Source organism: Gopherus flavomarginatus, chromosome 4 (genome assembly GCF_025201925.1).
Source record: "Gopherus flavomarginatus isolate rGopFla2 chromosome 4, rGopFla2.mat.asm, whole genome shotgun sequence".
NCBI lineage: Eukaryota > Metazoa > Chordata > Testudines > Testudinidae > Gopherus > Gopherus flavomarginatus.
Genome location: NC_066620.1, coordinates 126,508,261 through 126,534,103, shown reverse-complemented (window position 1 = coordinate 126,534,103; position 25,843 = coordinate 126,508,261). Strand labels below are relative to the sequence as shown.

The following is a 25,843-nucleotide window of genomic DNA, read 5'->3' as shown; positions in this document are numbered from 1 at the left end:
GTAGATGTAGACATACCCTAAGTGATGTAAGTTACATGTTGATGAGATTCTAAGATGAAATGCCCTCTACCCACTTTATCTTACACCTTGTTACATTTTCTTTAGGTCTTGTGATATGTAAATTTGACCAGTTTGCACCTCTATTTGGCCTCTAATAGCTAAATTCAACATGTAGGTGAAGAAGTTATATTCTCTCACATGGGGTGTACTATTTAAATATATCTGTTATTTGGGGGGAACAGAAGATACAAACATCAGAATTAATATAGATTTTTTCCTGCATCAAGAAGAAATTATATTTTGCTACTTCAATTATATTAAGGTGAGAGGCCTTTCATGGGTGGGAGCGTCCCAGAATATTTGAGACAAAAGGGCTTTATGATATAAACACCAGCTCTGCTATATACACTAGTGCAGATCTTACTGAACAGTTCCCAAAGTACTTGAAAACCAAACAGAACAGAAATACACAAACACTAAAAACCAGTGAATTACAAACAACAATCTAAGGGCTTTCCTGCCAGTTCATAAATCTCAGCTGAAAACTGAGCAGTGATAGCAGCAAATTACTTTCCAAAACAAACAGTCTCAATTATCCACTGTTTTCTAGTGCCATTCAGTTACTTAATAATCACATTCATAAAGTCTGTTTTTTCAGGTGTCAGACCTCAGTTATTTGGTTATGTCACCTATGAAAGTATCAATAGTATTTGTAATTAGAGCTATATGGGTCACTAGATTAAATACAGTGACATGAGGAATTTGGGGTTTTTCAACTTTTTTTTTTTAGCAAGACATCAGACAAATGTTTTTGGTAGAGAGAGATGTTTAAGGCAGCAATATGTTTAGGCAAACAATTTTAGTGGTTGCTAGTGACTTTTATCTGCTTATATTGGACTGTGTATTAATTAAAAAAAGATCCCAAAGTACTTTTTTCTGCATAAGAAAATCATTTTTGTTACACTAATTTTCACCCATTGTTCATAATGATAGATTCATTATGGGGGGGAGGGATAGCTCAGGGGTTTGAGCATTGGCCTACTAAACCCAGGGTTGTGAGTTCAATCCCTGAGGGGGCCATTAAGGGAACGGGGGTAAAAATCTGGGGATTGGTCCTGCTTGGAGCAGGGGGTTGGACTAGATGATCTCCTGAGGTCCCTTCCAACCCTAATAGTCTATGATTCTTTTAACAATTTATTTTAAGTGCCCGCCTAGTGTTATCTCAGGCACCCAGCCTTTCTTACTATCAGAAGATATCAGTTTCACAGCAAAGGACTAACTTGATGGAGCTTGCTCTCTCTTTTGGGAGATACAAGATATATTACAGGCAGTCTACAGATTTTTACAAGCACAGGTTGTAGGAATCCAGTAGACAGGGATTTCATTTGACAAACATTATTCATACAAACTGGGATATATTGCCGGAGTACTGAATTCAGTTGCACCTTTTGCCTTTAGATCAGAAAAATTAGGCTGATCTCTGATTCTGGGTAGGAGATATTCTTCACTTAGCCGCGGCTGAATGCAGCAAAACCAAGTACAGAATCTGGCCTGGATCAACAAACGGACTTTTCAGTGGCTAGAAAATCATGAGAACTATAATGCGATCCATAAAGCCTGAGTTGGTGCTTAAGCTCCCTATACAATGAAGGGAGAGAGACAGGTGCCTTAGAACATGATCCACAAAAGGGCAACTTCCTGCCTAAGCTAGTCAATAGGAGCAGGGCCAGCGCTTTCATTTAGGCGGCCTAGGCAATTGCCTAGGGCGCCAGGATTATTGGTGGGTGGCGTTTTGCCGGAGGGGGCGGCAGGCGGCTCCGGTGGAGCTGCCGCAGTTGTGGCTGCGGATGGTTGGCTTCTCCTGCGGCTCTGGTGGAGCTGCCACAGTCGTGCCTGCGGACGGTCGGCTGCTCGCGCGGCTCCGGTGGACGTCCCGCAGGCACAACTGCGGCAGCTCCACCGGAGCGGCAGGAGCAGCGCGCAGGGCAGCGAAATTGACATGCGCCTAGGGCGCTAAAACCCCTAGCGCCAGTCCTGAATAGGAGATGGCAACAACGAAGGGGGTGGGGCGTGGAGGGCTGGTGGTATCTAAGCCCCCTGCCACCTCTCATAGAAATAGGAGCTTATCTGTGTTAGCGATCTACCATCAAGAACTCCTCTCTTGGGGGCTTAGATGCCTAAGCTGTTTCTTGTGAGAATGAGTTACATAGGGTTACCATATTTGAACTTTCAAAAAAAAAGACACCCTGCAAGGGGGCCGAGAAGCACACAGCCCCACCCCACCAGAGTGCTCCGGCAGCGGGGCACGCTGAGGCTGGGGGGGGGGGCAGGGGAGGGGCTCTGGCTGCTGGAGCCCCTGATGCAAGTGGCTCAATCCAGCCCGGCCGCTCTGTCAGCCACGCCACACTCTGCATTGGGAGTGAAATCCCAGATCTTTTTAGATTTTTACAAAGTCTTCCTGGATGGTTATTTAAAACCCAAAAATCCGGACATGTCCGGGATAATCCGGAAGTATGGTAACCCTAGAGTTAGATGTCTGCCTCACTCAAAACAGCTACAGGAGGAAGAGGAGCAGCCCACTGTATAAATTTTATCCAAGTGGTTAGCACACTTAGCTAGGCTGTGGGAGACCCAAGTTCACTTTTACTGCTGTCTGCATGATGAGGAAAAAGAATGTGAACAGGAAGTGCTCAAACAACTGAGCTATCAGGTATTCTGATGGGGGAATCTGTCAGCCTTAGGGTACGGCTACACTCGGAACTTCAAAGCGCCGCAGCAGCGCTTTGAAGTGTGAGTGTGGTCGCAGCGCCAGCGCTGGGAGAGAACTCTCCCAGCGCTGCACATATTCCACATCCTCATGAGGTTTAGCTTGCAGCGCTGGGAGCCGCGCTCCCAGAGCTGCGGCACTGTTTACACTGGCGCTTTGCAGTGCTGTATCTTGCAGCACTCGGGGGTGTTTTTTTCACACCCCTGAGCGAGAAAGTTTCAGCGCTGTAAAGCGCCAGTGTAGCCAAGCCCTTAGTCTCCTGTTGAAACTGTTCCACTGAAGCTCTCTCCAGAGACTGCTATTCAAATCTTTTCTCCCCCTGAGGAAGAGATGGGAATTGAATCTAGCCTCAAAGTTATAAGGTGGGTGCTGCTAGCCCCACAAACCAAATTTTGAATCAGATCTGATCTGGTACACAGTTTCTGAGCATGCCTACTGGATCAAGCCCCACATGCAAGACAGACGCTCCTCTGCCTATCTTCTTTGGGTTTGAGGATCATTCTTACATGCTTATTTGGGAGAGAAGCGTCCAGGTGGTGCCTTGAGTGACGCAGCAGTGCATATGCCCAGAGGCAGGAATTTAGGCATCAACAGAACTTTTATCCTGAAAATAGACACAGAGTGAGTTTAGACATGTACAGAGTTAGGCAGCAGTTGAGCGGGAGTTTTGTGGATTGCAGTGGTGCCTAAAACCAGGGTTAGGCACAGGGCCGGCTCCAGGCCACAGCATGCCAAGCGCATGCTTGGGGCGGCACGCCACGGGGGGCGCTCTGCCGGTTGCCGGGAGGGCGGCAGGCTGCTCCGGTGGATCTCCCGCAGGTGTGCCTGCGGAGGGTCCGCTGGTCCCGCTGCTCCGGTGGAGCATCCGCAGGCATGCCTGCAGGAGTTCCACCGGAGCCGCGGGACCAGCGAGCGGCAGAGCGCCCCCCGCGGCATGCTGCCATGCTTGGGGCGGCGAAATTGCTAGAGCCGGCCCTGTTTAGGCACCCAAGTACCTTTGTGCATCAGGGCCTCACTGAACACAAGCCTGAGAATGAGAAGCTTCTGAGTTCTAATAATCCCACCTCTAACACTGACTCAATGGTCTTGGAAGAAATTACTCTGCCTCAGTTTTTCCTCTGTAAAGTGAGGATACTAACCTATTTACATGGCTGTTATAAGATTAATTACTAATATTGCAACACATTTTAAAGATGAAATACATATAAATATTAAAGTTTTGTTGTCCACTTGTTTTACTATGTTCAATTTCCTACAATTTAAAAATACCACACTAGAAGGGGCCATAAAATTACTTGTTTAAAAATCATTTTAAATGCTCTTCCCAGCTTATTACTTATTCCATGACTCGTTTTTTTAATACACTTCTCTCCCACTGTCTGAGTTGAGACACTTTCTCCGTCAATCCTGCACACAGGCTTCCTGGGACAAGATTCGAAGGGGAAAACATGCACGATGGACATAAATCAGCAGGCACAAGTTTTTACTATTTTTAAAAAGGAGCCCTTTTGATGCATTTTCTTAAAAGGTTTTTTTTTTAACCCTCAGCGAGCATTGGGATAATTGCATAAGCACGTGTTGGCATACCTACTAAAATATTTAAATAGTAATACCTTGCTTCTACATTGTGCTTTCAAAGGAGGCCAGTATCATTATCCCCATTTTACAGATGAGGAAACTGAGACACAACAAGAGGATGTGACTTGTCTGAGGTTACCCTGGCTCTGGTCAGCTAGAACAGAACCCAGGTCTTTTATGTGCCACTCCAGTGTTCTTGCTTCTAGCCCACACTAGCTAAGAACCTGATGGAATTACTGAAGTACACATGTAACCAATGAAGTACAGGACACTGCACATTGTTTAAGAATTATATGAAGAAAAAACAAGCAGCAGAGAAGGGGTGGAAGAGGCTGACTTTACAAATCTTACTTTCAATAAATTGGGGGGTTGGGAGGGTAACATGGCTTCTCCAAAAACTGACACACAATGTGACATTTTCTTCAAAGAAACAAAATCTTTCAGCCTGGATCCACAAAGGGGTTTATGCATTGCAATGCTCAGCACTCCAACATCTTTTAGGCACCTAAAAAATCACTTGGAACATGAGCCCCAAAAGACAACATACTAGACTGGGAGCCAAGCCATGAAAGGGTGTCCTTAAGGGCTTTGCTCCTAGGATGACCAGGCAGCAAGGGTGAAAAATCGGGACAGGGGTGGGTGGGGGGTAACAGGAACCTATATAAGAAAAAGACCCCGAAATCAGGACTGTCTTTATAAAATCAGGACATATGGTCACCCTATTCGCTCCTCTCATGGAGTTAGGTGCCTGACCCAAGGCTGATAGTGACCCACAACTGGCAGCCCCACTTCTGGCATCAAGCAGCTGAGACACCTAAGAGGTTTCTTGTAACAATAAATTAAGCAGCTGTCATTGCCACATCCATCAAAAGAGTGTGGGGAGAAAAACGCTGCATCCAGTGATTGGAGGACCTGTCTGAGCGCCCCAGGCTCAGCTCCCGCCTTTGCCTGGAGCTGAGAAGAGGGGGTTGAAGAGCGGTCTGAGGCTTCGCTATACAGTTACCGTTTGCTACCCAGTTCCCCACGAGGGGCCGCTGTGCCCAGGTCTCTGCCTCCAGCCCCTGTGCGCGGCGGGCAACACCCCGAGCCGGACCATCAAGCCCAGACATTTCCTGTTGGCCACATCATTCTCGCCCTAATCGAGGAAGTGACGCCGGCGCCAGGAGTTCAGCCAATAGGAGCTCGGCGGCGTCGGGTCAAAGGGCAGGCGAAGAACCAAGATGGCGGCGCTAGCGGCAGCGGCTGAGCAGATGAGGCGGTGTCAGTGAGGAGCAGGACAGTGGCTGGGCTGGGCAAGGCGTGGGTGGCGATGAGGGTGCGTGGCGCGCGCTGTGGCTGAGGATCCCTCGCACCCTCTAGCCGTCCCGCGCACCTGCCCCTCTCAGCTGGTGCCCCGGGCTCGCGCTCGCTCCTCTCCATGAGCGGCGCGTGCGAGCTGGTGTGGCGCCTGCTGCACGCCCTGCTCTGCCTGCTGCGCGCGCTGCTCTCGTGGCTCCGCGGCCGGCTGCGGGGAGGCCCCCGCTCGTGGCTCTGGCGCTGGTGGCGCCGCGCGGCCTCTGCCGCCGCCTCCTGCGCGCTCCTGGCGCCCGCCGCCGGGGCCTTCGCTTTCCACAAGCCGGGCGCGGCGCGGCGGGTGCCGCGCGGGCGGGGGCGCTGGGACGGGCGGTCCCTGGAGAAGCTGCCGGTGCACATGGGGCTGGTGGTGACCGAGGAGGAGCCGAGCTACGCGGACATGGCCAGCCTGGTGGTGTGGTGCATGGCGGTGGGCATCTCCTACGTCAGCGTCTACGACCACCACGGTGAGCGCGGGGGCTTGGCGGGGAGAGAGGGGCCTTGGGCGCCACCTTCCCGTGCTCGCTAACGGGCGCGGGGCGGATACAGCGCGGCGGGGGTTGGCTCGGCTTGTGGCCTCTGTGTCCTGTCAGGGGGCTCCTCTGGCTAGTCGGTGTTGGAGAAACACCCCCACTTTCACGGGCTGGGGAGAGGGGCCGCCCGTCGCCTGGGGGAGTTCTGCCTGCCCCTGCACGCCTCGGAGGCTGTTACCAATGAGCTTCCTTCCTGCGTGAATAACTCCATCCCCACTCCTTGTCTTTGCTGTCCTGGGATCTCCAGGCTCATCTCTGCCTGCCTGGCTCTAGCAGCAGCTGTGAAACCACCAGAGACCCCTTGGCCGTGTTCTGCTGCCTGAGAAAGTGCCAGGCAGCAGCAGAGTCCCCATGCCTGCCTGCCAGCTCAGGAGGGTAGGGTGGCATTCATTCCCATGAAGGTATGATGGGAGATAGGTTGGAAACAGGAGGAAGCACGGGCTATAATGGCAGAGAGAAAGGAGGGTCAGGACAAAGCTGGGAGGCAAGATCAAACCAGTATCTTAGATGCCTATATACAAATGCAAGAAGTATGGGTAATAAACAGGAAGAACTGGAAGTGCTAATAAATAAATACAACTATGACATTATTGGCATTACTGAAACTTGGTGGGATAATACACACGACTGGAATGTTGGTGTGGATGGGTATAGTTTGCTCAGGAAGGATAGACTGGGGAAAAAGGGAGGAGGTGTTGCCTTATATATTAAAAATGTACACACTTGGACTGAGGTGGAGATGGACATAGGAGACGGAAGTGTGGAGAGTCTCTGGGTTAGGCTAAAAGGGGTAAAAAACGCGGGTGATGTCGTGCTGGGAGTCTACTACAGGCCACCTAATCAGGCGGAAGAGGTGGATGAGGCTTTTTTCAAACAACTAACAAAATCATCCAAAGCCCAAGATTTGGTGGTGATGGGGGACTTCAACTATCCAGATATATGTTGGGAAAATAACACCGCGGGGCACAGACTGTCTAATAAGTTCCTGGACTGCATTGCAGACAACTTCTTATTTCAGAAAGTTGAAAAAGCTACTGGGGGGGAAGCTGTTCTAGACTTGATTTTAACAAATAGGGAGGAACTTGTTGAGAATTTGAAAGTAGAAGGAAGCTTGGGTGAAAGTGATCATGAAATCATAGAATTTGCAATTCTAAGGAAGGGTAGAAGGGAGAACAGCAGAATAGAGACAATGGATTTCAGGAAGGCGGATTTTGGTAAGCTCAGAGAGCTGATAGGTAAGGTCCCATGGGAATTAAGACTGAGGGGAAAAACAACTGAAGAAAGTTGGCAGTTTTTCAAAGGGACACTATTAAGGGCCCAAAAGCAAGTTATTCCGATGGTTAGGAAAGATAGAAAATGTGGCAAAAGACCACCTTGGCTTAACCACGAGATCTTGCGTGACCTACAAAATAAAAAGGTGTCATATAAAAAATGGAGACTAGGTCATATTACAAAGGATGAATATAGGCAAATAACACAGGAATGCAAAGGCAAGATTAGAAAAGCAAAGGCACAAAATGAACTCAAACCAGCTATGGGAATTAAGGGAAACAAGAAGACTTTTTATCAATACATTAGAAGCAAGAGGAAGACCAAGGACAGGGTAGGCCCACTGCTCAGTGAGGAGGGGGAAACAGTAACGGGAGACTTGGAAATGGCAGAGATGCTTAATGACTTCTTTGTTTCAGTCTTCACTGAGAAGCCTGAAGGAATGTCTAGTATAGTGAATGCTTACCGGAAGAGGGTAGGTTTAGAAGAGAAAATAAAAAAAGAGCAAGTAAAAAATCACTTAGAAAAGTTAGATGCCTGCAAGTCACCAGGGCCTGATGAAATGCATCCTAGAATACTCAAGGAGTTAATAGAAGAGGTGTCTGAGCCTCTAGCTATTATCTTTGGGAAATCATGGGAGACGAGGGAGATTCCAGAAGACTGGAAGGGGGCAAATATAGTGCCCATCTATAAAAAGGGAAATAAAAACAACCCAGGAAACTACAGACCAGTTAGTTTAACTTCTGTGCCAGGGAAGATAATGGAGCAGGTAATCAAAGAAATTATCTGCAAACACTTGGAAGGTGGTAAGGTGATAGGGAATAGCCAGCATGAATTTGTAAAGAACAAATCGTATCAAACTAATCTGATAGCGTTCTTTGATAGGATAACGAGCCTTGTGGATAAGGGAGAAGCGGTGGATGTGATATACCTAGACTTTAGTAAGGCATTTGATACAGTCTCGCATGATATTCTTATAGATAAACTAGGAAAGTACAATTTAGATGGGGCTACTATAAGGTGGGTGCATAACTGGCTGGATAACCATACTCAGAGAGTAGTTGTTAATGGCTCCCAATCCTGCTGGAAAGGTATAACAAGTGGGGTTCCGCAGGGGTCTGTTTTGGGACCGGTTCTGTTCAATATCTTCATCAACAATTTAGATGTTGGCATAGAAAGTACGCTTATTAAGTTTGCGGACGATACCAAACTGGGAGGGATTGCAACTGCTTTGGAGGACAGGGTCAAAATTCAAAATGATCTGGACAAATTGGAGAAATGGTCTGAGGTAAACGGGATGAAGTTCAATAAAGATAAATGCAAAGTGCTCCACCTAGGAAGGAACAATCAGTTTCACACATACAGAATGGGAAGAGACTCCATAGGAAGGAGTATGGCAGAAAGAGATCTAGGGGTCATAGTAGACCACAAGCTTAATATGAGTCAACAGTGTGATACTGTTGCAAAAAAAGCAAATGTGATTCTGGGATGCATTAACAGGTGTGTTGTAAACAAGACACGAGAAGTCATTCTTCCGCTTTACTCTGCGCTGGTTAGGCCTCAACTGGAGTATTGTGTCCAGTTCTGGGCACCACATTTCAAGAAAGATGTGGAGAAATTGGAGAGGGTCCAGAGAAGAGCAACAAGAATGATTAAAGGTCTTGAGAACATGACCTATGAAGGAAGGCTGAAGGAATTGGGTTTGTTTAGTTTGGAAAAGAGAAGACTGAGAGGGGACATGATAGCAGTTTTCAGGTATCTAAAAGGGTGTCATCAGGAGGAGGGAGAAAACTTGTTCACCTTAGCCTCCAATGATAGAACAAGAAGCAATGGGCTTAAACTGCAGCAAGGGAGATTTAGGTTGGACATTAGGAAAAAGTTCCTAACTGTCAGGGTAGTTAAACACTGGAATAGATTGCCTAGGGAAGTTGTGGAATCTTCATCTCTGGAGATATTTAAGAGTAGGTTAGATAAATGTCTATTAGGGATGGTCTAGACAGTATTTGGTCCTGCCATGAGGGCAGGGGACTGGACTCGATGACCTCTCGAGGTCCCTTCCAGTCTATGAGTCTGAGTCTATGATCCATGGTCTAGGACTAAAGTTAATTAAATGGGAACTTGGATTCTGTAGGAATTGGTGGCTTAGGCCTCTATTACTCAGTAGGGAAAGAGTCAGGTTTACTGCTGGGAAATGGATTTGCATATTTGGTTTGCTGTTTTTATTCTATAATCTTGTGTCTGAGCATCTCTCAAAAGTTTAAGGATTATAACTAGTGTCTCTTTTTCAAATGATTCTTCCTTCCTCTTCAAAGGGGGAAGGATATGTACATTTTTATTTAAACTTTACATTATTAAATTGTATTACCTGGAATGTGCTATGTTCTATATTGATGAAGGCAAGATCAAGGAAGTATGCCTTCAGCTTGGAACCAAGCATTGAGATTTAGTGATCCTGCAGAAGATCCAGTCTTGGATCATCCCTTGAAAAAGCTTGGTCTCCTACATAGATGAGCTTTACCCTTGTAGTAAACAACTCTACTGTGCCAGAGGAGTGGAGCTGTTGAAAGGATGATCTTTAGGTATTCTGGGCCCAAACTATGGGGTTTCTTGACTAGGAGGACCGATCTTGAATTTCTCATTTTATGGGAAGTCACTGCAGTGAGCAGAGAACAGACTTCATATATTCATGCTGTCACATGTTGCTGAGGACTTGTACAAAACCAGCACTTGATGTGAGCTCTAAGGAGCTGAGAGACAACAGGGCATGTCTTCATTAGCAACATTAAAGTGCTGTGTAGTTGTGGCACCAGTGCTAGGGGAGAGCTCTCCCACCGCTATAAAAAAAAACCACCTCCACGAGGGAGTCTACATTGCTATGTTACAGTGCTGAAACTTGCAGCACTTGGCTGGCGGAGGGGGGGAGGGTTCACACCCCTGAGCAAGAAAGTTGCAGCACTGGAAAATGGCAGTGTAGACAAGGCCTTAGTTTCTTGAAATCTGATGGCTTTGTTCCCAGCTAGGCTGCATAACTTTAGTCCAGCTCGGAATTGATGAGCATCTATTACTAATGCTAGCTAAGTCATCTGTCAGGATAGACAGAGTCATCTAGCCATTTGGAGATAACAGCATCCACAAGTAAAACTGTGCTGTGTGAAAGCTAAACTGCAGATGGACTTACTGTACAATTGGCTATCTTCAGCCAAAGGAGACTGCACTGCACTGAGGGGCTCTTCAAAGTGTTTCTGATTACAGTAGTGTTGTATGATATGAAGGATAGAACTTTTTGCTATTTGCATATGATATTTCTGATTTCACACCAGTTCTGGTGGCTGTATGTAGATCTTAAATAGGACTTCAGAGAGAATTGGTCCTTGTGGGTCTGTGTGGGTAAGAGATCTGGTGGATATGTAATTTTTCAATCACTACCTTTTTAGGCATTCCTTCAAGAAGGATTCAGAACACTTTAGAGCATTCCCCTGGACTTTTGCTACCTCCATCAGGTGGGATAGCAATCTCTCATGATCAGCCATGTGAAGAGATCTAGGAGTATGGAAATGGATGTCTCCTCCATTCATAGACAAGCATGATGTTATCCATCAGTGCCACTAATGCTGTTCCTGTTCTGTGTAGTGGCCTGAATCCAAACTGCAGGATCTAGGATGTTATCTTTGGCTAGCTTCTTTGAGCTTGTTTAGGAACTGTAGGCTTGATACTGGGGGAGCTAGGTTAGATCCAGGGAGGATTTCTGCAGTATTTATTGCACTATTCTGTTGACTAAATATTCTTTCGGTGAAAGAGGCATTAGGTTGTGGTGGCTAATGCATGCTCAGCTTCTTGGGGAAGTATATATTGGCTGCTGTGGATAAGGGTTTAGTTGTGTGTGGTTTGTTTTTTTTTGGTTTCAGACTCCTGAGAGATTGCTTTAATTGCTCCAACAACATTGGAAACTATTGCCATACAAGATTATTCTAATCTTGGTAGGTCTTATGCAATGTGAAATTTATTGGAGTGTGTCACAGTTTGACAATAGTAGTGATCATTGAGCAAGAATTGAGATTATGACATAGCACTGTCCTGATATGGATCTGATAAGAAACATAGGTTGTCTGCAGTAAATCCTGTTGCTCAGGGTTAGATGACACAAGTTTAAACATTGGGGAGCATTGCACTAAACTGTGGGGTGTACCCACTCTGCTCCCTGCTCCACCCTGGCTATAAGATGCATGTGGACAGATTATATTATGGGTAATGAGGGGTGTGGAAGGTTCAGTCACAGACACCCTTTTGGGACTGTTCAGCACCTGATGTGCTGAAACTACCTTTGAGCCTGTCTTCTTTGTCAGCTTGGGACTCCAGAACCTGCCTCGTTGAGCCAGACATGCTAACCTGCTGCAACACAGACCCAGGGTCTGAACCATGCCCCCAAAGCTGCAAACTTAACTGAAAACAGCTGAGCAAGTACTTCTGTCTCTAGCACTCAGACACCCAGTTCCCAATGGGATCCAAACCCCAAATAAATCCATTTTACTCTGTATAAACTTTTTATAGGGTAAACTCATAAATTGTCTGCCCTATATAACACTGATAGTGATACGCACAGTTCTTTGCTCCACCAGGTATTAATCACTTACTCTTGGTTAATTACAGGTAATAAGCAAATATGACTTTTATAAGTATAAAATAAGATTTAAGTGGTTTCAAGTAACAAACAGAACAAAGTAAGTTATAAAACAAAACATGCAATTCTAATCCTAATGCATTAAGAAACTGAATACAGGTAAATCTCCTGCCCAGAGATGTTCCAATAAGCTTCTTTCACAGACTAGACTCCTTTCTAGTCTGGACCGAATCCTTTCCCCAATACAGCTTTGTTTGTTCCAGCTCAGGTGGTAACTAAGGGATTTCTCATGACTGGCAGCCCCCTTTGTTCTGTTTCACCCCCTTTTCTATCTTTGGCTCAAGACAGGAATCTTGTATCAGAGGGGTAGCCGTGTTAGTCTGGATCTGTAAAAGCAGCAAAGAATCCTGTGGCACCTTATAGACTAATGGACGTTTTGGAGCATGAGCTTTCGTGGGTGAATACCCAGTTCGTCAGATGCATGTGGTGGAAATTTCCAGGGGCAGGTATATATATGCAGGCAAGCTAGAGATAATGAGGTAGTTCAATCAGGGAGGATGAGGCCCTGTTCTAGCAGTTGAGGTGTGAAAACCAAGGGAGGAGAAACTGGTTTTGTAATTGGCAAGCCATTCACAGTCTGATCAGCATCATCTCAGGATTAAACAAAGACTGTGAATGGCTTGCCAATTACAAAACCAGTTTCTCCTCCCTTGGTTTTCACACCTCAACTGCTAGAACAGGGCCTCATCCTCCCTGATTGAACTACCTCATTATCTCTAGCTTGCCTGCATATATATACCTGCCCCTGGAAATTTCCACCACATGCATCTGACGAAGTGGGTATTCACCCACGAAAGCTCATGCTCCAAAACGTCGGTTAGTCTATAAGGTGCCACAGGATTCTTTGCTGCTTTGACAGGAATCTTTTCTCCCTTGGTCCCCACCCCTCCTTCTAAATGGAAAAGCATCAGATTTAAGATAGATTCCAGTAGCAGGTGACATGGTCACATTTCCTGTGAGGACCACAAGCCTCCATTCTTCCCAGCCTGACTCACAGGAAGGCTTGCAAGTAAATGGCCAATTTGCAACCAATTGTCCTAGTCAATGGGAGCCATCAAGATTCCAAGCCACCATTAATGGCCCACACTTTGTCATTACAATAGGACTTTAGAGTTATACTTCATATTTCTAGTTTTAGATACAAGAATGATAAAAAATAGGATGAACACACTCGGTGGATTATAAACTTTGTAATGATACCTTACAAGAGACCTTTTGCATGCAGCATATTCAGTTACATTATATTCACACTTATTAGCATATTTCCATGAAACGTATGGAGTGCACCATCACAAGGAGTTTGACATAAAATTTGGGGATCATTGCACTAGTGGAGCTACACCATTGCTGTAACAACAATGGGAATTTCAATGAAAAGCTCAGTAACAGCCCTAGTGTCACTGCAAATGCTATTAAGAAGCTTTTTAGTCACCCATGGCTTTGGTTAGTAGGTAAAGGAACCTTGTACTGACAACGAATAGTAAGAGATGAGAGTAATTTTAAAGATATAAATATCAATCTCTGAAGTATTATGGTTCACTTCTGTGCAAGAACAGCGGGTAAGATCCCACTAGAACTGCTTACTTGAGCTTGATACTGTAGGGCCCTCAATATCTCACAAGTCTGGTGACACTGATGATATCTAGCTTTATACTTTACCATCTGGCCTTCCTCTCAGTAATTCTTGAGCTCATGACCTGTATGCCTCTTAGGGAGGATAAAAATATTACAGCAAGATTATATTGAAAATATTGACTACAGTAAGAGTGTGGAACTATTAGTAAGGCATGCTACCACAAGAGAACCTGTGTCACTATGCATTTTGTACAGTGTTCAATGCAATGGGGTCTGGATCTTGGTCAGGCCTTTTGGGCTCTAGTTTAGCACAAACAGTCGCTTCTAAATAGACAAAACATACAAAGGGTCAGAGAAAAGTAGTAGTATCCCCTATTTATAGAGGGAAAACTGAGGCACAGAATAAGATACTTGCCCAAGGTGGCATCTGTGGCAGAGCTCGGGATTAAACCCACATCTCTTGAGTACCAGTCTACAGCCTTAACAACAAGTCTCTTCCTTTGTATTTAGCAAGCATCCCAAGGAAGCAGCTGTCTAGTAGATCGTGCAGACTTTCAACAAAATAGTTCGATTTGTTATCTTAGTGTGCCAGCTGACACAGTATTGACAATATTTTTTTCCTTGGGAATGATTCCCGACTGAACTATTCAAGACTGAGAGGGGACATGATAACCAAGTTTTTCAAATACAAAGTGTTACAAAGAGGAGGGAGAAAAATTATTCTCCTTGTCCTCTGAGGATAGGACGAGAAGCAATGGGCTTAAATTGCAGCAAGGGCTGTTTAGATTGGAAATTAGGAAAAACTTCTTAACTGTCAGGGTGGTTGAGCACCGGAACGAATTGCCCAGGGAAGTTGTGGAATCTCTGTCACAGGAGATTTTTAAGAGCAGATTAGACAAACACCTGTCAGATTAGTGGTCTCCAACCATTTTAAGCACATGATCACTTTTTGAATTTAAGTGCAAACCCAGGATCTACCTCAAAGAAAATGTAGAAATAAGAGTAATTTCACAAACCCAAACACCCTTGCCCTGCCCCCTTTCCTGCTCCTGCCCCACCCTTCTCTGAGGCCCCACTCTGCTCACTGCATCCCCGCATCTGTCCAGTGTTCGCTCTTCTCCCCCTCACTCACTTTCACTGGGATTGGGGTGCAGGCTCTGGGCTGGGGCCCAGGGGTTTGGAGTGTGGGAGGGACCTGGGCTGAGCCTTGGGTAGGGGGCTGGAGTGCAGGAGGGGGCTTGGCTGGGGCAGCGGGTTGGGGTGCAGGGTGCAGGCTCTGGGAGGGGGCTGAGGCAGGGGGTTAGAGTGCACAAGGGGGCTCAGGTTGGGTGTAGGAGGGCATTCAGGCCTGGGGGTTTGGGGTGTGGGCTCCGGCTGGGTGCCACTTACCTCAGGCGGCTTCCAGGCAGCGGCAGCACAGTGGAGTTAAGGCGGGCTCCCTGACTGCCGTGGCCACGTACTGCTCCTAAAAGCAACAGGCATGTCTGGCAGCAGCTCCTGCGGGGGAGAGGGGTGGAGGGTCTCTTTGTGCTGCCCTCGCATGCAGGCACTGCTCCAGCAGCTCCCATTGGCTGCAGTTCCCTGTTCCCAGCCAATGGGAGGTGCTCTCCCTGCCACTCTGTGACTGCATCTGGTTCCCAAAGGGAAAGATGTGGCAATTTACAAAAGAGCCTAATGCTGTTGGTCAGTTTTCTCAACCAAAATATATCGAGTTAAATGTCTTCATCCAAACTGAAGACTTATAAGAACCTCTATATAAGCAGCTAGTTTTTCAGGGCTTGACAAATTTCTTAGGTCTTGTCTACACTTAAAAAGCTACAGCGGCATAGCTCTGCTGCTGAAGCTGCACCACTGTAGTGCTTCAGTGAAGACAGTGCCTACACCGATGGGAGGGGCCGTCCTGTCAGAGTAGGTAATCCATCTCCCTGAGAGCCAGTAGCTATGTCAGCGGAATAATTCCTCCATCAAACTAGTGCTTTCTACACAGGAACTTAGGTTGGCTTAACTATGTCTTTCAGTGGTGTGGATTTTTTGTACCCCTGAGCAATGTAGCTATGCTTATCTAATTTTCTAGTGTAGACCAGGCCTCTCTACTAGCAAGAGATTGCCTAAATAAAAACACACCCACCTTGGACCCTGCGTTAGTGCCTTTCTATTTTGTTGGCTAGGTAACACAGCTGCTTTGCTTGCTATACACTTGAAGCTCCCTCTTCGTAGCTGCCTTGAAGGTAGAGGTCTCCTTCACCCTAGAGCATTCTGGTTGCCATGTCGGGTTTGAAATAGGTCTCTGCTATTCTCCCTCTCTTGTTTCCCTTATTTTGGGTTGGGGGTGGGGGGTTTGTCTTCCTCTCTGCACAACTCAAATGCCTACTGCCACTGATTATCATAGCCTGCAGCAGTCTGAAATTGGCAAAAATCATGTGTTCCTCTGCTACCAGTAGGGCTATGAATAGCTGTGAAACTGACTAGTTTTGTTAATTTAACTAGACTTCATTGATCAGCAATCTTTCTGCAGACTAGGGCAGAAAAATCTGCCTGACTTTAAATGCAGTTTACATTTGTAGTCTTATATTTAAAATAGAAGGCTAGAATCTTGGCTTTTTTTAAATGAATACTTGTGTGTTGTAGAAAATGGTGACTAAGATCCTCATCCTTATTGGGGAATTCTCCTGTGGCAAGGAGACTTTTTTAACCTTGCAATTTTCCCTTCTACTAATGGCTGAGTTGGCACAAATATAGTCCGTTTTAAGTATCATTGCATTGACACAAACCTGAAGTTAATTTTTTTCCTTCTTCCAACCCTAGAATATCAAACTTCATGCAGGGCATTGAATGGCTATGGGGATTGACTGGTATTGGGTTGGGGACTTTCATCTCTAAATTACTAGTAGCAGAAGGAGTGACTGTAGCTTGTACTACACTACAACCCCTTTCAGAGAGCTAAAATCCCTTTTGGATCATTATTCTTTCCTCTTCTTCTGGGAGCTCGAGACCTGGGTATTGTTTTTTGTTTTTTTTTTTGAGGGAGGGAAAGCAAAAACTGCCCTCTAAAGATATATTTTAAATACTTAACCATTGCAATATGGTTATGAACTGTACAATAATCCATAGTAGCAGGATTTGTTTGTTGTAGTTTCCATTTACTCTGAAGTGATGGGATATGTCTAATATTAATTGTAAATGAATTTTTGTTTATATTTCATAGAATATCAGGATTGGAAGGGGCCTTGGGAGGTCATCTAGTCCAACCCCCTGCTCAAAGGACCAGTCCCCAGATCCCTAAGTGTCCCCCTCAAGGATTGAATTCACAAACCACTCAGCTATGTTCCCTCTCATTTTTGACTGAAACTTCTAAAAAGCTTCAATAAGTTATCCAGTTAGTTTTCATCAGATATTCAATGGGCTAACCTTCCCCTTAAGAAAAGCCTAGACAGGAATAATAAGCTAGAAGGGAGAGATCACTGAGCTTGCTGCTGCCGTTTGCTTGCCATAGTAGTCTGTAGTCACTGTTATGTCTCCAAGTATAATTCTTGTTTTCAAAACACAAGTGCATACCCTAGCAAAAATTGCACAAAATAACTTTCTATTTAGGAAATGTGTACAGTGTGACTATTGGTTGTTTATAAACTAAGTCCATTCTGAAAAATACATGAAAGATTTTAAACTTGGTTGAGGCAGCTTACAAAGAGTCCAGAGGATTTGCCGTTGACTAAATTACTTTGACATACAATTGAAAGCATCTTTTCCCCTATAAGAAATAAGCCTAAAATACCAGCATTTTATATGCTTCTAAATAGGCTGCATTGAATAGACACTATATTATCACGAAATCTGCTGTGACTGCTACAGCAGTTTTTCTTCAGATCGTATAAATCTTTTTTGCCTTTTACTAAAGATTTCCTATGTTGCTAAAACTATTCTGATCTCTTGCCACTGAAAGCTAACGTGCTGACACTGAGGTCATGAGGTTTAAATGATTAGTTTAAAACTCATAACGCTGGAAAATGGCAAACAGGAAGCTGGAGGATATTCCATACATGGAATATGTGTTGCTTAGATATATCTTAATACATTGTCCAAAGGGAAATATTTTTTAAAAATGCATAAACATTTTCAAATTGTCTTTAGTTAAATAAAACTACCTTAACTGTGCTGGATGCAAAAGGAAAAAAGTTATAAGAATTTGCCAAAAAGTTCTGCATTTAATACTGACTGGCTTCATAAACAAAGGTAGCTACTGAACTGATTGTTTCTAATTGAATAGCTCAAGACTTCAGAATTAGTAGATCTCATCCCCTCATACCTTTTTTTTTTTTTTTAACCCATACATTAGAAGGAAAAACAAACAAGTTTTCTTGCTTTCCCAGTTGGTTTCTTAAGTTTGAATGAACTAGTCCTCAAACTGAACTAATTGAATAAAATGAAGAAAAAATGTTTTCTCTGCACCTGCAGAAGAAGCTGTTGATGTCAAAAACTGGTTTAGCATTCCAACAAACTCTCTAGTCCTGGGTGCTTAGCCAGTGACTTCACCAGTGATCTAACTTTATAACTTCAGCAGCAAACAAGTATCACTTTGAATATTTGTTTTTAATTAGACTATTAACGGATTATAGTAAATTTAAGCCTAAACATATGTTGTAATTTCAAAATTAATTCTAAATATTTGGTTTTTTTACAAAGCAATGTATTTAAATCAGTTTTAAAGAAGAAAATATTTCTGGCTTGGTTTGGGGTCAGTTTCAAGCTCCAAATTTGGAACTAGAGGGTCCCAAGATAGACCCACCCTTGGTCTCCTCCCTAAATCACATGACACAAATTAGGGGTTTTTCATGCACCTGGGTCAAACTGTGGCTTTGAGAGCATGTCTACACTACAAGTGCTAGAGATGAAGCTATGCCACTTCAGTGCCATATTTACTACAGCGATGGAAGGACTTTTTTCCATGTTAGTAAATCCGTCCCCTTGAGAGGCAGTAGCTAGGTCAAGGGAACAATTCTTCTGTCAACCTAGCTCCATTTCCAGTGGGGTTTAGGTTCACTTAATTTGGTGGCTGTGTGACACTTATCACAGCCCTCAAGAACTAGATCGACCTAATGTTTAGATGTAGACCAGGCCTGGTCCTCTTCAAACATAATCACCCACTTTGAGGCGATATCCCACACCTGCTGCCTCTTTAAGGAAGCAATATTTTAAAGGGTGTGAAAGATTTGGGGGATAGGATTGTCACCTTATTGCATTTTTACTTGAACACCCTTTGAATGTTACTTCTGATGTGACTTTAAGAATTCATTCTCTCAGGCTATGTCTACACTACAGCTTATTTCACTTGTGGTGTGAATAAACTACCCTAAGTGACATAAGCTACACCAACATAAGCGCCAGTGTGCACAGTGCTGTCGACTGGACAGCTTCTCCTCCTGCCATAGCTTCTGCCTCTTGCAGAGGTGGCTTTATTATGCGGACAGAAAGCTCTCTCCTGTCCATAGAGTCTTCACCAGAGGCACTTGCAGGGGTGCTGCTGCATGTGTAGACAAGTACAGACACTGTCTGGGAAGCTGTCACAGAGCAATCAAAGGCCATCAACAGTGAATGGCTCTCCCCTGGTGGAACAATGAGGTTGCTAGTGGCAGGGCCATTGACATTGAATGACATTTGTGCCCTGAAGTCAACATCTCACTGAAGCATAGAAATTCCTCTGTGGAGGAGCATGGACAGAACAGGTGCCAGAGGCATTTTAAGAAAAATGCTCCATAAAGGAGGGAAGCTAATTCATTAACAGAAACGGGACCAATCTGGAGAGAGTGGAGATAGGGACTTTACCTTCCCTGAGGATGCTGATCAAACCCAAGCCTTCACAAAAGGCAGTGAGGTCAGACAAAGGCCTGGTCTACACTAAATACTTAGATGAACCCAGCTGCATTGCACAGGGGTGTGAAAAATCTACCACCTTCCCTGCAGTGACATAATTAAGCTGACCTAACCTGTGGTAGACAGCGCAAGGTCATTGGAATTTTCATTGGCCTTGCCTCTTGGGGAGGTGGATTACCTGCTCTGAAGGAGAGCCCCCTTTTGCCAGTGTAGATATTGTCTGTGCTGAAGTGCTGCAGCTGTGCTGCTGTAGCATTTCTGATGTGGACAGTCCGTAAGGGAAAGCATTCAGAAGTTTGTTTTCCATATCTCTGTAACACTCACCTTTGAGGTGTGTCTGTGTGTGTTTTTAAGGAATTCATTTGCTAAGCCTGTATTTCCTTACTTTACTTCCATACTGTACTGTGACGGGTTGGATCACAGAAACCCCCTTGGGAGCTGCCAACTGATATGCCAAGACTACCTCTGCTCCTGTTTTCCCTGCCAGCTCAGGACTCCAGCACCCTGTCTTGCTGAGCCAGACACTGCCTGCTCCAACAAAGACCCAGAATCTGAATTACCTGCCCCAAAGCTGCAGGTTTATCTGAAAACAGCTCACAGAAGTGTGCTTGTCTTTACCACCCAGATGCCCAACTCCCAATGGGGTCTAAACCCAAATAAATCCATTTTACCGTGTATAGGTTTACCCTGCATTAGCTTTATAAATTGTTCGCCCTCTATAACACTGATAGAGATAGATAAACAGTTGTTTGCTCCCCCAGGTATTAATAAGTGATTTTATTAAATACAGAGAGTAGGATTTAATTAGTTCCAAGTAGTAACAGACGGAACAAAGTAAGTCACCAAGCAAAATAAAATGTGCAAATCTATGTCTAATCAAATCAAATACAGATAATCTCACCCTCAGAGATGCTTCAGTAAGTTTTTTTTTTTTGTTTGTTTGTTTGTTTTTCCTCCTCGACCCCCCAGGACTAGACACCTTCTAGACCTGGGCACAATTCTTTCCCCTAGTACAGATCTTGTTCCAGCTCAGGTGGTAGCTAGGGGATTCTTCATAATGGCTCTTCCTCCTTTGTTCTCTTCCACCCCTTTATATATCCTTTGCATAAGGTGGGAATCCTTTGTCCCTCTCGGAGTTCCCACCCCCTCCTTCTCAATGGAAAGAGACCAGGTTAAAGATGGATTCCAGTTCAGGTGACAGAATCACGTCACTGCAAGACTTCATTGCCCACTTGCCAGCACACGCGTATACAGGAAGACTTGCAAGTAAAACAGTCATTTGCAGACAATGGTCCTAGTTAATGGGAGTCATCACATTAGTCCCTCAGTTATATTTCATATTTCTCATTTCAGATATAAGAGTGGTAATTTATATAAATGGATGATTACATTCAGTAGATTATAAGCTTTGTAATACCTTACAAGAGACCTTTTCCGTGAAGCATATCTGTTACATTATATTCACTTATGATTTTATAATTAAATGTTTATATAGACTGCACAACGTTGCACTGTTTTTGAATGGTGCAGCTACACAACCAGAGCTCCTGCAGCCATCTGGACTCTGTGGGGGGACGTATGTCGAAACAACTGAGAGTCATCAGGGGGCCAGGAACTATCTTCAGGATCTAAGCAGTCAGACTACATGATCCTACTGCTTGAGAAGGTGGTCAGACCTTGGCATCAGCGCCTGAGAGTGCGCTGGAGCAATCCAGAGCTAGGAGCAGAGATCAGTCATTTCCCAGAAACAGTGAGCTTAGCAGCAGGTGGGCTTCAGTGGTTGGATCCCTTTGCAACAGAGGAAATTCCTGTTCAGAGAGTGGTACTGGACCATTTTGTGACAAAAGGTATTAAGAGTAAAAGTTGGATCTACAATGTGGGTCAAGCAAAGCTGCTGAACCAGAGAAAATCACTTGTACATTTGCAACGGAGACGGCCAGTATTGCTTGCATGCAAGAGTGTTTGCAAACATCGAAATAAGTAGGTGGCTCAAGGTGACATCCTGTGACCGTTGAACCCAAACAGCACCCATATACTGTGAGTTCAAGTCCTGTCCATGTCAGCATCCTTAGAATGTTTTGTGCACATTGTTTTAGAAAGCCAGTAATCATATCAAACTCCAAATATTCCCCCTCCCGTAAACTGTAATAAAAAAATCAAGCACTGCACAAACTACAATAAACATTTTAAAGTTCTGTTGCTTTGGTTAAAGCATCATTTTTGTAGGCTTTTTCCACCCCTCTTAAAATGAAACCCCTGCTTTAAGCTTGTGATGGTGCTACTACCAGCCAGTGTATTAATGTCACATAAAGGGCCATGGTAGAGTTTGTGGTACAAATGTAACTTTAGCACCATTGTAGTCCAGATGGAGTCTACTCTGCAGGCAGCTCTACCCAAGAAAGGCATGTGCAGGAATGCAGCAGTGACAGTCCCTTCCACAACAGGAGCATTTGTTCTAACACCCCCAGAGTAAACACCTATGGGAAGGCTACAATGAATATAGAAAAAGGAAATATTTGTTTACAGAGGGATGAAAGGAATAAAATGATATGGGAGAGGGGAGATGGTGGGGATCAATAAAACAGGGTTGCATTTAACACAAGGCCCCACCGAGCAATATTCAGGAGTCCTGGGCAAAGTTCCAGTCCAAGCGTGAATCTTGAGAGCTCCTGGTTATCTTTGGTGTTAGCAAAGTTTTCCCAACAAACCTCTCCAGTATCCCCTTCTCCTGCTCTTTGCAAAGCCACACAGAGCAACAACCTTCCCACTTAACAAGCTAACATGCTCCTTCTTTATTTGCTATGCAAAGTCACAAGCCCCAGGAATCATGGCCCCATACAGTTCTGTGCAGCAGTGAAGTTGGGTCCAGCTCCAGTTTGTCCTTCTCAGGGGATTCCTCCTTGGTACAATGCTCCCCCTGCCTGGAGTGTCTCCGATGGGCTGCTCTGCCCCTCCCAGGCTTCATGGAAGTTGTCAGCTGCTTCACTTTGTGAAGGCCTGCTGGCCTTCTGTCTTGAGCTCCAGACACACGCACCTTGTCACTTTCCCTCCTCCCTGCCCCTCCCCCCATAACTTCCTCCTTCTGGAACAATCAGCACTTCCCCCCTCAGTGAAAAGATTTAAAGGGGCCACACACTCTAAACCTCAAAAGAATTACACAAATTTAGTGTAATTTGGGCAAGGGATTATCAACGTACACCCGTCACATTGAGTTTGTTTTAATTTTCAACATCTCACCGTGCATATGAAATCTAATATCCTACAACAAGGGCTGGAGTAGACTTCATGATGGGGAGAAGAACACCTATTGAGTTAAATGGGTCATCTGACACCTTTCAGAACTATTGTCAGATTGTATTAATCCCTGTGACATGTTGTGATTCATTTGAGAACATCCTACTGAGATGAACAAACCATTCCACATGTCTCTGCAGTCCTAGCTGAAAAGGGTTTTGGTGAGCTCTTTCTTTCAAAATGGAGTCTGGTGTCCATCTCCACTCCTTGGTGCCTCCAGCTGGTAGATGTGGTCCTTACAGCCAGCCCACAGTCTGTTTTCTCAAAGGTCTCTCAACCCCTACTGGGGACATGGAGGAACAAAGAAGAGGATAAACCCGGTAGCTTAGTGGCAGCAAGGTTTGCAGGAAGACTTTGTGCCCCCTTACTACTAGAACCACTTTCACTTTTGAATTCACTGTTTAAAAAAAATTTGGTTAATTCACAGTTAAGAGTGACCAGCCATGTCTCGTACCCTTCCAAAACATCAAGCACATGTATGGTTAAACCTTAAAATACCAGGATATAAAGCATTAAGGTATCTACCAGACCCACGCTGGAACTGAAACCCTGCCCTCTGAGTGAAGCCCCTTTCCACACTGACAGACAACATAGCACACTATCTTTCCAGATGATATCAAAATATCTGGGTATGGTAGGAAAACCTCTGTCCTCACTAAGGCAAACTCTGCATTTAGAACAGGCTTAGTGAACAAAACTGGCTATGCCTGGCCTGAACTTAATCTGTTCTGCAAAAACAACATCAGCATTCCAGCTATTACTGTTCCTTGACCTTTATCTTAGTCTCTTGAGAACATTGCCTGCACTTACGTCCTCCTTGAAGCGTACTGTCCTATGGTTTGAGTTCTACAAAACCCCACAGCAAGAATTGGCTGTTGTGCTTTTCTGCTTGTGCAACCTACATAACTCAGCACAGAAATGAAGGATTCATGATCTCTTTGGATGTAGATGTACTTCTCATACTGCAGTGTGAGCTGTGGTAAACTACTGCAAGTAATCCTTGCACCAGTCAATGCAGCAGTCCCTAACACAGTGAAGATCAGCTGGAATGCATGCAGATGAAGGAAAGAATACAATTCTGTAAGATATACCACATTACATAAAATGGTATGCTTACTTCATCATTCCTTAGGTACGTGTTCTTATTGTAGAGTAGCCCTGGCTGAAACATACTTTCAGTATATTCCCTGTGGCTCTTGCCGGCTTCTAGGAGCAGAGTTAAAGTGGACTGAGGTTGGTGTGTTCTTAAACCTCTGAAAACCAAGAAATGAAGGGTACGTCTTCACTACCCGCCGTATCGGCGGGTAGCAATCGATTGCTCGGAGATCGATATATTGCGTCTCGTCTAGAGGCGATATAGCGATCCCCGAATGCGCTTATATCGATTCCGTAACTCCACCAACCCGAACGGAGTTGCGGAATCGACAGGGGGAGCCACGGACATTGATCCCGCACCGTGAGGATGGTGAGTAAGTAATTCGATCTTAGATACTTCGACTTCAGTTACGTTATTCACATAGCTGAAGTTGCGTATCTAAGATCAATTTTCCCCCGTAGCGTAGACCAGCCCGAAGTAAAGTGTATGAGGCACTGGTGGTCAACTTTAAATACTAATGAAGTTTTGAGCAGTGAATTTTTGTAATAAAATGAGCAGTATTATTCTCCTAAGTGTCAAATAGTGAGTTGATCGCAATATGCTGTAATAAATATAGGCCTGTACTGTCAGTATTGGCTATGAAATCTGACTGTAAAAGTTATAATTGTTTGTAAAACGAACAGGACTACTCCTGTTCTTTTTGCGGATACAGACTAACACTGCTGCTATTCTGATAATTGTTTGTGTTGCCTCTAATATTCATCTGCTCTAGCCTCACTTCTCATAATTTAGTCTACAGTGTATTTTACAAACATTGATTCTTGTAAAGCTGTTAAGAACATGTAAGAGGTTATGCTGTGCACCCTAGCTTTACAGCTGAGCTTGCCATGCACTACTTGTCCTGATACAAAGTTTCATTTGTCTTGGGCCACAGAGGGAGCTGGTGCAAGGCTAGCATTAGAACATGGGAATTCCTTGCTTCTGCTTGTTTGTACATCTTCTCTGTCTCTAACTTGCGCCTGACGTGGAAATGGTAAATTGGTCATAGAATTAGAGCGTTCTAGCAGTGAAGTGAGTGTTCTGCTTTTTAAAGAACTATCAAATGTCACTGCGTAGTGGTTCAGCTATACCAAGAACAATAGCAGCATACACCAGATCTAAAGTTGTATGTAGTTAACTTTCTCTTCCAAGGTCACCATGAAGCCAGATTTATGTAGTATCATCTGCTTCAGTTATTTATTAATCTTGTTGAGTCTGGTTTAAAACTAGTGTTTACTGCCTGTTTCTTTTCTCTGTTTTCACAGCATTCTTTCTGAAAAGTGGAAACTGAAGTGACTTATGTTTTGTTATGGGTTTTTTAAGGAATCTTCAAGAGGAATAACGCAAGGCTGATGGATGAAATTTTAAAACAGCAGCAGGAACTCTTGGGTCTAGATTGCTCCAAATATACAGTGGAATTTGCAAATCAAGACAAAACAGACCAAGGTAGGATTGTGGTGATGAGCGCCCTGAGAAAACTAAGTGGTTTGTTCTTTGAGGGTTATGTATCATCCTATATGTACATTCCACCCTCTCACTGCTACCTACCTACTTTTTCTTTCCCCTCTTTCTTCCTTAGCCCCTCATTAAAGTGAGTGACAAAGAATGTTTATAACCATCCTGGGCTAGTGTTGTTTGTGTAGTAGTTGCTCAAAGGATCCTGTTATCTAAGGCAGTGGCTCTTAACCTTTCCAGACTACAGTAGTCTTTGTCTTGGGTACTCCCAAGTTTCACCTCACTTAAAAACAACTTGCTTATAAAATCAGATATAAAAAGACAAGTGTCACAGCACACTTACTGAAAAATTGCATACT

At 44.5% G+C, this 25,843-nt stretch overlaps 1 protein-coding gene across 1 annotated transcript in view; it reads left to right on the top strand.

The window, feature by feature from the left end:
* Positions 1-5,537: 5,537 nt before the first annotated feature.
* The window catches only part of NUS1 (NUS1 dehydrodolichyl diphosphate synthase subunit), a 32,419-nt gene continuing 12,113 nt past the window's right edge, over positions 5,538-25,843 (top strand). Inside the window, exons 1-2 of the mRNA XM_050949874.1 lie at positions 5,538-6,144; positions 25,353-25,475. Of these exons, the coding sequence (XP_050805831.1) occupies positions 5,763-6,144; positions 25,353-25,475 (505 nt within the window). The 5' untranslated portion in view covers positions 5,538-5,762. The remainder of the gene's footprint in view (positions 6,145-25,352; positions 25,476-25,843) is intronic.